Below are 13,583 nucleotides of genomic sequence, written 5' to 3' on the forward strand. Positions count from 1 at the left end.
GAGGGGGGGGGGGGGGGGTTGGGGAGAAAAGCCCATGGCTGCAGCGTCCTCCTGCTGCCAGCTCCTGCAACCCATACGTCCTGCACGGCTCCCTTCGCAGCCTCATCGCAAGGAAATTACTCGCCATAAAAGCCCTGGCTGGAGCACTGCATCAGATACAGCTGTGAAACCATTTATCTATTGATAGACCCCTATTGTCAGGGACTGGGGCTTGGCTTTCGTGCGAGCGAGCAATTTGGAAAAGCAAAAAATAAAAAAAAAATAAAAAAAAAATCCAACAAAAACGACAACCCAAAAAACCTACCAGCCAACAAACAAACAAATAAAGAAGGAGAGAGACAATACCCAACAGCTCGCAGGGTTTGCAGGCCTCTGCCAGCTGGGAAGCTAAGCGTATGAAATATGCATCGCAGTGAACAAAGCAAACTGAAACGCTCAGCGCTGGAGAGCTGTAACCCTTTCCTGCGCGCAGGAGCCAGGCACGGGGAGAGCGAGGTCCTGAGCTTGAGCCGGGATTCCAAAAAGTTAAGGGGAAAAAAAGATGAAAGGCATCGGGGTGGTGGGTAAAGAGGGGCGCCGACACCTTGCTGCACCTAGGCTCTGGGGTTAAACGCGTCCTGCTGAGCCTACACGGTCAGGTTTGGTGTTTAGGGACTGCTTCTTAGTGAGCTGGGGTGGCTCCGAGCAGGCGAAGCTGCTGCTGTCCCCCGATGCCCGCTCCCACACCTCCCGGCTCCCCGGGGAAGCAGGGGAGGAAACGCTTCTCCGAGCACTTGAAGGATGGGATCTCATCTCCCCAGGGGACCTCGCTCTGCGCCGCACGCCCGAGAGCTGCTCTCAGCCCGGGGTGCAGCAACAATTAGCAGGTATTTGGCACGGCAGCACCTAGAAAACCTGAGTGAACTGGAAGTGGGCGAGCACGGGGCTCCTGGGTGCTGCAAGGAGATCGGAGGGCTGGAGCACGTGGGTGGGAGGCATCCAGCACTCTAATCAAGGGACAGGGGAAAAAAAAAAAACGAAGAGAGGCACAAAGAGATCCAGCAAACTTTCAGCTAAGTAGATTATTGATCTTCGGGGCGTGCCAGGAACCAGCTCTGCAAATTGCATCAGTCCCCTGCCGCGAGCTCGCGCAGTTACCGGATGGCGGGGCAGAAACGCTCCCCACCTCGCCACCACGATGTCCCCAGGGTCCTGCCTGCACCTCGCTGTGCAGGAGGGCGACGTGCCCCAGGGGTGGCACGTAACGGCAAGCAGAGCCGTCCCTGGCACGTAACGGGAAAGGCGGTGTGAGCGGGGAGCCGGCGGCTCGGGGCAGGTCTGTTGAGTGATGTTGTCAGGAGGGAGCAGAAGGCTGAAGCCTCAGCCCAACACGAGCGGGGAAGGCGCTGACCTTGTGAGGCTCTCGCTACAGCTAAGCAAATAATTTCCTTGGCAAACGCAGGCGCTCGTAGGAAGGAGGGGGGGGGGGGTTCTGGTTCCTCGCAGCCCAGGCGAGGTGTGAACGCCTCGCAGATTGCCCTGACAACGTGCCTGACCCCGTCACCGAGATCAGCTCCTCGCGGGAACCGCAGGGATGCTGAGAAGAGACGGCTCAGAGCTGAGCTCTTGGCGGGGCGCTCAGCTCCTCACCGGCTCCCGCAGGTACCCGCGGCCCTGCCACGCTCCCCGGGGATGGCTGCCCTGCAGCACGGCCCTGTGCCCCCCCCACGGCCAGGACCCGCTCGGTGCTGGCAGTTTCGTTGTTATCTGGGCAGGAGGAGCACAGATGTGCACCGCGCTCCCTGCGTACGGAGAGAGGTCCCTGCCCTGAAAGTCGTATAATTGAAGCAGACGGCAGGCGTTTATTGCGCCGGCCGGGCTGCTGGGAGGTGTTTATTTCCTACAGGGGAACCAGCAAGCCATTACGTGACATTCGGTAATTTTTCATGTCATCGGTACCAAACCATGTAGAAATGCCCAGAGCGGGGCCGGGGCCGCGGACGCGCTTATTGCAGGGCTGCGTACGTCCTGCCCCGGCCCTGCTGCCACCTTCCTTCTTCCACCGGGACCCCTCTTCCAGAGCAGGTCCACACCACAGCTCTCACAGCCCTCAGCCACTGAGCTTTAAGCCTTGGAGCCCTCCTGCACGGGAGGTATGACACAGTATGAACTTCTTCCACCATTACGCACCGCCCTCGCACCATTGCCCTCACCCCCCACCCCGTGCGGGGAGCTGGAGCACTCTCTCAGATTGCTGTTCACCTTCGCAGTAAGGACAACACTCGTGAAGTACCACGGAAATACTAAGCCATAACAGGAATAAAAGAAGGAGAAAATTCAAAACAGCACCACTGAGCTCCTGGGATAACAGCAGGGCAAGCCCCGCTCCTGCTGCTCGGGGCGTCAAAGGCTGGGGAGGAGGCAACTTTTCGTGGTACGAGGCGAAGCAGCAGAGAACACAGCTGAGCACTACCTGTGTGCCGTCTTCATCTCCCCGAGCATGGACGGTGTAGGAGCGACCACCACTCCTCAAAGTCTCGGTGGCAATGCACACCTCCACCCCTGGCAGCGGGGTCCCCACGGAACCTGTGAAGGAAACGGAACAAGAGTGAAGCAGTGGACGGCCCCTGGGGAACAAAAAGGATGCAAAAGAGCAGCTGCTCTTCTATCCATGGCATCTGCAGCCTGCGCTGGCACGAAAGAACTTCCTAGCAGGGGGTTACCCTTCAGGAAGGCTTCGATCACATCGTATGTCTGCATGCAAATGTCACGGCGCTGCAATACTCTGTTTGTTCGCTGAGCAGGCAGTGCTGGAAATGCCTAGGAAAACAAATGTGTCTCCAGCCCTGAACAGTCTCTCTTGGCCAGTCTTTGAAGACATCAGCACAGCTTCGTAGCTCAGTAATGAAGCTGTCTTTAAAAAAAAAAAAAGAAAAAAGAAAAAAAAAAAAGAGCACCATGAAACTTACACAAAGATGCGAAAAGAAAGACCACAGTGATTAGTACAGTGGCTCACTGCTTCTCTATAGCCTGGACCTGACAGAGAAGGCAAAGGCTTAGCAGCATAAGAATTGCAAGGGATTATCTCAGTTTTACGAGACATCAATACACTGTATAGAAAACATCACAGGAAGAAAGCAGAGATCAAAACCACCACATTCTTCCACTGGGTTCAATTTTCAAAGCCAGGGTGTCTGACACGGTGGCACAAACAACTGCTATTAAGCTCCAAAACAGTCCTGCGACCACAAGCTCCCAAACCTGCAGCCTGCAGGGCTCCCACCCTTGCTTTCATGTATGCTCTTCGTAGTAGGCATCTGAAAACCCAGCCCAAGGGGCAGCTTTGTTCCTGCAACCTCTGTCTGCCAGGGGGCTTCAGGCACAGCATTAACCACGAGTCTTGGGCATCTGCTGGCTCAGCGGGTTTCACTCCGCATCTCAGTGGCACGAGGCGGCTCTCGGGGCAGGATGAGGCTCATGGCAGCATGAGGCTCGTGGCATTCATCCCTGTGAGCTCAGCCCCAGCGAGCGTGCAGACCTGCACCGGGCACAGAGCATCAGCACCGAGCCACCTGTGGCTTGGGAGAGCTGGGCAGGTTAAACTGGGAAGCGTGCTCTTTATTTTGAGATGATCAATTTTTCCACCTGGAGAGCGTCCAGCCGGTGGTGCTTTCTAACTCTGCCCATCGGGCAGCATGCTCAGCCCAGTGCAGCGTGGTTGGGAAGTCCTTAGAGCAGGGCGTGCAGGACCTGGAGCCCGGCACTGCCTGCCCCTCGTTACCTGCATTTCAGGCATTTGGGCTCAAGGGGCATTTTCCGTGTCCTGGTCTCGTTCTCCCGTTCAAGCCCCGGAGGTCTGGTGTCTGACATCACGGTTTAGTGTTTGCTACATTGGTCAGTTGCCATGGAAATAGATGTGTCGTCGTAGCCCAGATTTATGGCATCCCTGCAGGATCAGCTAAGAGCAGATGGGCTATGAGGGAGTGAGATTTTATTGCAGCGAAACTACCCTAACAATTAGCAAATCTGGCAAGAAATAAACAGAAGCTACATGGCAGTTCCGTGATGTGTGTCTGTTCAGCTTGAGATTGCCTTCGGCATGTAGGTCAGCTAACACGGACGGCCAGGTCCTCCTCCTTCCGTGAGCCTCACTCAGGCTGCTCTAGCACGGCCAGATTCACTGCCAAAAGTCCAAGGCAGGCGACTGCAGCAGAGCAGGGAGGGAGAGTGGGCTACATTCTTCTCACCAGGAGTCAAGTGCCACCTGAGGTGCCGTGGAGAGGTATTTATGTATTTTAAGCAGAGTCTGGTACCCGCCATGAGACTCCAGGACGACTCCAAGCAAGTTATAATTCATGGAAAACGAGCCAAATGTTTGCACGTCGAGCTTGCCAGAGCCACCTTCCAGAATTCTATGGGAACATTTTCTCCAGTGTGAAAAATACCTTGTGCTGACAGCCTCAACCCTAGCTAAAAGACACGGCGAGGGACAGCAGGCAGACACGGCAAGTAAATGAAATCAGGCTTACAAGGCGCATGGAGGGGAGCAATAACCAGCGCAGTGAACTGCCACAGACTGCCACAGGTTTGCCAGCTCTGGAAGCCTTCAAATCGCGATCAGATAGATGCCTTCCTGCAGCATACTTCTTCACTGTACGCAGCTATCCTCCTCAGTGCAGAAAGGCAATGGCCTGATTTATGGGCAGCACTGCTAAACGGTCAGTGACCGCTTCTGGTCTTGGTCTTTGAGAATCAAACATCAAATATCAGCCAACGCTTTCAAACACATCTGAAGCCACAGAGAAGCCAACATATCCCCCATACAACGCCGCACTTTGGATCACATTTACAAGCACAGCTCCATCAATTTATTTCTTATTTGGCTAAAGTAAAACCAACATGTAAAATAAGCCCCTTGTGGGGAGCTGTTTCCTTATGTTCTGTCTGGAGAAGTCTTGTCGGTAGTTAGGAAAAATGACAAACTTGGAAATTGACATCTGTAAAGGCTGAAAATGCTCACAGCATTGACTAGAGCTACATGAGCCTGACAGTATTAATAACATTTGTGCAAAGGCAACGACTAGAGCTTCTCAAGCCCTCTGACACGTTAAAATACACACCATGCTGACTCCAACAGGTCGGTGCTTGGCTGAGCAGGTCCCAGAGGCACAGCCCCAGAGCTCCTGTCTTTCTTGAGACCTGAAGCAGAACGGGGTCAGAACTCAGCACTGCCTTCCTTTTGTCACCAGCCACAACTCAGGGGTGGAACTGGGGAGAAATCCCTGCTTTCTCCTCTCGCGCCCTCCCCCTGCCCTTCCAGCTCTCTCCAATTTGCGCACTCCCGAACGTTAAGAAATGCTGGCAGCATGCCCACGGTGTCAGCTCAGCCGGCCTCCGACAGGCTGCAGTCAGCAAGGAGTGACACTATTATTCTTCCACCGGTTCTCCTCTGTTTAAAAAAGTTGTCAGCTCTTCGCAGATAAATTTAATTGGCCCTGCGGTCTGTGTCCTTCGGTATCGGGGGACCTCGGTGCTGTTATGTGCGGTGGTGTCCTGGGAGAATTGAAACAGGCCAACGATAAGGCACTCAACGATCTCACTGTCAACAATACACGGAGTCCCCGCTGTAGGAGCTATTAGCCGCCTCTGATCTAAACCTCCAATTAAAGTGGTGATTAGGCCCAGCGAGGCATTCTCTGCCCATGAATTATTCATCTCCCTTCACAGTAACAGCACCAGGGGGATTAGAATGAGAGCTGGTGAAAACAGAGGCATTTTAAGCAGGGTTTTAACCATATACAAGCAAACATTTATCTTTCAAATCTTTCATCTTTTCTTCTTTCGGAAATTAAAGGCTCCCACCCTCCCCTGCTCCTTCAGATCTGCGCTTCGGTCGTGCGCCGTTGTCCCGTGGGGACGCAGGCGGGCGCTGAGGCCTCTGCCCTTCCCCAGCCACACCGAGCGGGTGTAAGAGGGCAAAGGAGGCCCCGGACCCCTCCTCGGAGACAGGAGCTCAGGAAGCAGCAGAGCAGGACCATGAGAAGACGTGAAGAAGAGATCGCTTCTGCTCCGTGTGAGGATCCTGGGCTTTACCCCCGAGACCTGCCTCTGCAGGCCGGGATGGATCACCGCTGGGACAGGCACTGTGAGCACAGCCACGTTAACTCCTTGGGCTACCCGGTGACAGGCAGCGTCATCGTTCTGAGACAAATTTCTGGCGTTGCCCACAGTCAGCCCCGTCTATCTCATTATCTGCTCGCTGACACCTTCAGCTGGGCCATGGTTTAAGGCACCGATGGCTGCTGAGGCCCAGCTTCCACCAGCACCGTGCCTCTCGCACGGTGAGCTCCCGAGCTGCTGGCGGAGAGGAGCAGCCACCAGGCTGCTGCAAACAAGGAGTCCTCTGCTGCTTAGCCACATTTATGTCATTATTTTTTTTTAAATAAAGCTTTGGGCAGCGTGTGGGGCTGCGGTCAGCCGCTGCCTAGCACCTGTCCCCATAACACTCAGTGCTGTCTGAGGTCTTTTCTGCAGTAAGCTCACTGTTCCCCCTGCTCCGGGCGCTGTCCCCAGCCGACTGCTGTATTTCTCAGCTGAGTCGTTCACACTGGGTACTCTGCTGTACCTGGTGACCTTACATCCTAGTCTCTAATGGGGTACTATATCAAAAGCTTTTCACAGCTCCGGTAAATTATGCCTCAGCTTCACCCATCTGCTTCCCAACTGACAATTCCTGAAATAAATTAATCAAGCCTATTCAGTTATAGCCCTCTGCCTGTAAGGTCTCTGGCTGATCCACACCTTTGTCAGATTCTTCTCTCTCCCTTCTGAAGGAAGGGCAGCCTTTATACCCAGCCTCTCTGCTCACAGCTTTATCAGGTTATTTGCCCCCAGCTCCCCTGCAGACCCAGTACCGCCACAGACTACGCACTGGCTCTGCTTGGGAGCACACGGACCCAGCTCCAGAATAAATGCTGCCCTTCCTTCATTTCTGACTTGCCCATGCTACCTTCAGGCTTATTTCCTTTCTCCTTTTGTCTCCTGGGAAATTTATAGAGCCTCTACTCGTTGCCCCTACTAAAGATGAAGAAAAAGCAAACATCACCAGGCTGCAGGGACGTTCGAATGATCTCAAACCGCACCATCACCCTGCAGCATGCGGTCACAGAGCTCATGTGGTCACAGAGCAGGTAGGAATCGAGTTTTCCTGTCTGCTTCCTTCGCCAGCCTGCAGGAAGCACTGGCTGGGACAGGGTGGCAGTATTACGGTCACTCTGCAGAAGTAAACCACGGTTCGTATTTCATGCTGCCCCCAAGCTGTTCTCAGGTTCAGAGCCAGTGCTGGGGGAAGCCGTGGCTTCTCCCCCTGTGCAATCCCTTCAGGGGCACAGGCGCCACAAGCAGTCAGGACAGGGGTGCTGAGGGAAGCCACAGGGCACAGGACAGTCCCTGGGTAACAACAGTCCCCTGAGAGACCAAAACGATGCATATGGTGCCATGCGTGTGCAGACAGCATGTGGGGAGGAGAAGGTGGCATAGTGGTGGGCTGGGTTGCTTGGCAGACAGATGGCCACGTTTTTAACCAAAGGGAGGGTGGGGGCATTTTATATTTTTAATGTTTTAGATCAATTTATTTCTAGGTTACATAAAACTACAGATATTGAGGAGTCACCAAGTGTAGCTAGGAGAAGTGAGGGAAGACAAGGAGAGAACAGAGCCAGAGTGTACGACGAGGTGTGACAATTTCTAATTCTTGAAGAGTTAAGAAGCTTGCACTAAAATAAGAGTGAGCAGACATCCTATTTTAAATGTTCAGTACTGATTGGTAGGACATGAGCTGCTCTGTGGAGAACCCTGTGTCAACACCCCACACAGATACATCTTCATAAAGCAGAAGCTGAAGACGCAGACCCATCACGGTGCTTGAACTCGCAAAGACTTTGGAAATCGTAAAGCATCCGATATGGACCCTGCTTCTAGAACAGACCTGGCCTGGCTGGTTGGGCAATGTGCACCACTGCGAGCTCTGCACACACAGCTTTGCCAATGCACCGTGGGCAGTAATCCCAGGGAAAGCTGCCAGCCGCTTCCCACACACTCATGGCCTCTCCTGGCTTCCCAATGCCAGCTCCTCTACCAGCACCACTGTTCAAACCATAGCCCACTCCCGAATTACGACAAGTGGTGAATAATTCACAGCAAAACACCTCTAAACAGAGTCACCCTCTTGAGACTCCTACCTGGGACACGGGCTCCATGCAAAGGGTTAGAAAGCGCCATCCCAATCTCCGTCATCCCATACCTCTCCAGCAGCGTGTGCCCAGTGATGCTCTTCCACTTCTCCAGGACAGGCACAGGCAGGGCTGCAGAGCCTGACACCATCAACCTGCACAAGAAACACCACATAAGAAAGCATCCAAGATGAACTTTGCTCCAGGGAATTTGCATTCGAACACAAGGCTACATGAAGAACGCTCCTACATAAAACCTTAAGACACAAGTTCCCAAAGCCTTTAACCAGTACCAAGCTATTCCCCACATATAGAAGATTCTCTGTCTGATACGGATTTTAAATTTAGATGGGACTGACTCTTAAAAGAGATGCTGCAGCACAAGCTTGGTTTGCGGGATGAAGTCCTTACTTTTGTGTTATGTAGGGTGACACATACAATAAGCATGCAGACCCCTTCTGGCTTTATCATGCAAGAGTGGCTCGTAATTAAATAATGTCACCCCCATTCTTGTCAGGGAGACACTAAAGCACTCCAACCTGCCTGGAAGTGCGGAGAGGTAAAGCCAAAAAGAAAACTTGCAGATCCCCTGGTACGACAGCCACCAGCAGCCCCCGCCTGGTGCAGAGGGGCAGCGCTCACCTACCTGATGTTCTCCCGGCAAAAGGCACGCACAAAGTCCTGGACCTGGGGCTGAGAGAAATGCTTGTCGTAATATTCTATCAGCTTTGCATAGATGGTGGGCACTGCCATGAAGACGTTGACACGGGGAGCTTGGGAGCTGAGGAACTTCTTCCAAACCTAGAAAGGAAGCAAAGACATACATAAAAATGCACCTCGATATAAAATGCAGAGGGAAGTGATGGTCAGCACCGTCAGCACCAACTCCTCAGTGCCTTTGAAGAAGTTCACAGGCAGGGGCTCTGCAAGCAATCCACTGCGCCCCCTCCACGACTCCTTTACGGTGCAAAGGGAAACTGAAATACAGGAATGCAACAGACTTGTTCACAGCAAAGCCACCCCGGGCTGGTCAGAAACAGCCAAACCTCTGACCCAGGGTGCTGCCGAGGGATTCTGGCAATTACAAACATCTGTGCCAGGCACCTCACCCACATCCACAACAAGAGGTCCCAACCCTCGGCGTGCCCCTCATTCCTTCCTTGTATCCAATCTAAACCGCCCCTCTTTCATCTAAAGCCATACTCCTTGTCCTATCACTACACCCCCTGATAGAGTCCCTCCCCAGTGGACTTGAGACTCCAGTGGAAATGGTCTTCTCCTGGTGATGGGGTGCAGGAGATGTGCCCCCGCTGAGCTCAGCTCAGCCGTCAGCAGCCGCAGGTAAGACCCAGTGGCTGCCCCACTGACCGCACTGGTGCCAAAAGGAACGGTCCCTGTAGGACCAAAGTTCTCCAGCTACAGCTCCCGTTAACCTGCAGGAACCATAAACTGGGTCAAATTCCAGGAGCCGGCTCTGCTGGAGAGGAATGACGAGCCAGCGACCCCTGGCCCCTGCGCTGGCTGAGCAGCTCCACCTGGGAGCAGTCAGCAGCGGGGAGCGGGCATAAATATTGCAATTAGGCCCGTTTCTTCCACACACCGTCACTCTTCCCCCTAGGTAAGCTCTGCCCAGGACAGGAACGCTGCGAAGCCATCAATAAATAAAAGGCTACGGCCCGCTCAGCCTCGGTGCAGGCTGCCTCGCTCCCTTCTCCCCGCTCCTGCCCCGCTGGTGACAAATGTATTTCCTAACCGCTCCTGACACCGCGGCCGCCTCTCCCCTCCCTCCCGGCGCACGCTCAGCTGCACACAGGCGCGTGCGGCGGTGGAAAAAAGCCTGAATTGATTGAAGGTGAACAAGCGCTTCTCCTTCATGCTGTCACCCTGGCTGCTGGTGCGCTCTGCCCCTTTCCCCTCCGTCCTGCTCGCTCGGGCTCCATTTCATCGCTTTCTACTCCACCGCGCCGGCGCCTCCTCTCCCCGCGCGCCCTCTCTCCCCGTCGTCTCTCACTTGGCTGCTTCAGAACAATCAGCTCCTGCAGAAAGCCGCCAGCACCACGGTGTTATTCTTAATACAGCAGGACACATCCAACAAAGGCACCATCCCACCCAAGAGGGGAGCGCCTGCTGCCTCCCAGCCCAGCCAGCCCCCGACGGGACCAAACGCACGGGTTGGGAACCCACCAGGCTCCAAGGGCCATGACCTAAGGGCACCTCCAGCCCCTTCCAGAGCCCCAGGAGCTGGGACACGAGCGGTGTAAACCCCACCTAGCATCAGGGAAAGCAGAAGAGGGATGCAGTTTGCCCAGATTGATGGGGTGACATGCCCAGAGGGGAACACTGCACTCCCTGTTGGAGACGCATTGCCACAGCCGTGCCCTGACGCTGCAGCACTCTGCAATGGGGCTGAGCTGGGAGCTGTGGGCTCTTCAGTGCAGAGCACCATGGGCTGTGGTCCTGAGCTCCAGCAGCAAGGCCCGCTGCTTTCCTTGCTCTGGGAACCCAGAGGGATGGTGCCAGACAGCGCGTTTCAGGGCGTGAGAACAGCTGAGAGTGGCTGGTGCTGGCAGTGGGCTCGAAAATACCCCACCTCCCCAAATCATCCCCTAAAGCAAGGCAGAGTAGGCAAAGCTGCACTCAGAAGGATGTAACGCCTGCTATATTCCTTCCAGCCTCTTTCCCCAAAGATGTTTTTTCTCTTCAATCCCCCTGGTACTTCTCCCACCCGAGGCAGCAGCATGGACAAGGACGTCTCCAAAGCCGGGGGCTGAACCCGGGGACCCGCTCCGCTCCCCCTGGTGGTCCCGAGAGCCTTGCCTCGGGCAGGGAGAGACAGGTGACGGCAAGCGGGGATCAGGACCGTGCCAAAGGAATTGAAGGGAGACAGACGCTTGGGGCTGTTGGATCCTCACCGTGTGATTTGCCTTCAGAAGCTCAGAGCAGCTGTGGGGAGAGCGGGCAGCCTTCCAGGCTGCCTGGCCACGCAGCAGAATTATTTTCGCATGCGTTTGGATTTAAAGAAAAACAAAACCACACACAAAAACATCACTCCGAAATGCAGCGGACCTCTCCTGCACCCCAGAACCCCCCTGTCCTCGCACATCTGCTCAGCTCCTGCCCCAGATAAAATCCTCTGTACGCCCCCCCCCAGCGATGGGAGCAGCTCCTTCTGTGTCAGCCCGACTCGCCCCAGCAACAGCCCCTTCCTGAGGATAAGCAGCTGCCTTTGGATCCGTGCCACCAGCCACTGCTGGGGCGATCTGCTGACAGCCAAACATCTCCACCTGTTCTGCTGCTGCTCAGCCAAATCTGGATCCCAAGCATGTGTTTTAACGGCACTAATCACCACGCCGCGGTACAAAGCTGGCACCCCCGAGCCCTCCGCAGACCCAGAGGCGTCCAGGGGGCTTGTCACTGCCCAGCCAGCTGAAACAGCTATTTCTGTTTTATAACTATAACTTCACGGTTTAAGGGAAGGATCTGGGAAAGCCTCGTTACCTGGGACTAATCAATCAAGCCTGGGACTTGGGCGGCCTCCAGCGAGAGGCCAGCGCTGCCCTTCCCGCACGCGGCATCCCCCGACGCTGTCAGGTTTGGAGCAGCGCGATCAATCTCTCCCTCTCTGTTATCCTACGCGTCACTGTCACCACATCCATTACCTGCGGACGGGATATTGGCAGCCCATCGCTCCGTTTTATTTCGCTCACCTGATGCTCTCTGCTCTGCCTGCCGGCAGGGAGCTCAGAAATGCCAGCTCCAGGTGGACGCCCACCAGCCTGGGACCGGGCACAGCTCAGCGGGGCTGGGACCGGGGCTGCAGCTTGGCAGAGTCCTCTGGCCTAATGCTGACCCTTCAAAATCATCAGGAGAGCCCGATGTACAAAGGAAGCACCGGTCTTCAGAAGGAAGACATTCAGGGGATGGTGAGGAGCAGACCAGAACTCTTTTTACAGTCAACAAGGGCTAGAAACAAACTGTTTCTAACTGCAAGAAGGGGCCTAGTTCTCTATCAGCAGTAACAGCAGCAAAAGCCCAAGGCAGGCACACAGCAGGGTTGGCTCACAGGTCAGGGCTGCCTGAGCCAGCAGAGAAGCAGAGGACCTTCTGTTCCCAAGAGCCTCCTGACATTCCTGATTTTCCTCCCCTCCCACTGCACGAAAGCATATCTGGGTAATTCCATGGGCCGGCCAGCGGGATTTTGCCATCAGTAAATGAAAAAACAAAAAAAAGAAAAAAAGAAAAAAAAAAAAAAGAGAAAATGACACCAGCGGGTACAAAACAATCCCAGTGAGGCGAAGCTGCAAGATTTTCCCACGTATTTCTTGCAGCACACAGATGGCATGATGGTGAGTGAGGCCGGAGGAGCAGGCAAGCTGCTGCTCCAAGAGATCCCTACAGCAGCCTTCCAAACCTGCATCCAGATCTGCTACCACCACCTGAAGGACGAGACGCAAACGCAGGGTAGAAAAGGAAGAAAATAATTTTTTCTTCCTTTACAGAGCCCTTGCCTTCAGAGGGAAATGTGCAATGACAAACTAGCCGGAAAGCACCAAATCTGTCAGTACCTGGGCACCTTCTAACGCAAAAGAAAGGTGGCAATGACCATAAAATGTGTGCTAAATCCAGCCAGCCTTCGCCTGGTACAGGGCTCCAGAAGCAGCTGGCAGAGATGCACGCAGAAATGCCTAAAAGCTGAAAAGAAAGTGACTATCAGCATGGATTTTCCCATCAACCCCACGCAGATAACAGACAACGTGTGCCGCTACCTCTATTGACACATACAGCAGCGCCTCTTCTATAAAACGAGGGTATCATTTTCAGTTGTTATCGGATTTTTTTTTTAAACCTTTTCAGGAGTAACAATACCCCTAATGCAAGGTTAAATCGCCCCTGTACCTCCCTTTTGAGCTGGGAGATGGCTCGGTGCTCCGCATCGATCCGTGGCGCGCGGGTAGCGCCGCCCGCGAGGCAGGGCTGCCGCCAGCCCACAGCCGTACCCACGGGACCCCGCGCCCCATGCCGGGGGCAGAGAGCTCCCCCCGAGCCTGCAGGGGCACGGGGAAGGGCCGGCAGGGCTGCGCACCCGCGTCTGGCCCCGCTTTCCCCCCAGCGGAGGGCAGGCGGATGCGGCAGAAGCCCGGAGAGCAGCGGTGGGAGCTCTGCGCCGGGCCGTGCGCGAGCAACGTGCAGAACGGGAAACGTTCCTCTCTTCAAAGGGAAACCGGGCCCTCGGCGGCTTCAGCTCCCGTTTGTTATAACCCCGAACTGTTTGCGCTCTGCATGACGCTGGTTTTAATCATTTATTCATCAGTGCGGCTTGATGGCCCCTCTGCATTCCAGTCTGAAGCTTTTAAACCCTCACCACGCTGTGGG

General features: G+C 54.7%; 1 protein-coding gene across 4 annotated transcripts in view; it reads right to left on the minus strand.

The window, feature by feature from the left end:
* The window catches only part of ACSF3 (acyl-CoA synthetase family member 3), a 58,207-nt gene that overhangs the window by 34,127 nt on the left and 10,497 nt on the right, over nt 1-13,583 (minus strand). For all 4 annotated transcript variants that reach the window (XR_010834377.1, XM_067004260.1, XM_067004261.1 and 1 more), the window contains exons 4-6: nt 8,857-9,011; nt 8,220-8,365; nt 2,453-2,565 (exon numbers count right to left, since the gene is read on the minus strand). Coding sequence is in view for 3 of the 4 variants with exons in the window: in XM_067004260.1 (XP_066860361.1) it covers nt 2,453-2,565; nt 8,220-8,365; nt 8,857-9,011 (414 nt within the window). In the remaining variant the exon portion in view is untranslated. The remainder of the gene's footprint in view (nt 1-2,452; nt 2,566-8,219; nt 8,366-8,856; nt 9,012-13,583) is intronic.

This window comes from Anser cygnoides, chromosome 12 (assembly GCF_040182565.1).
Source record: "Anser cygnoides isolate HZ-2024a breed goose chromosome 12, Taihu_goose_T2T_genome, whole genome shotgun sequence".
Lineage (NCBI taxonomy): Eukaryota > Metazoa > Chordata > Aves > Anseriformes > Anatidae > Anser > Anser cygnoides.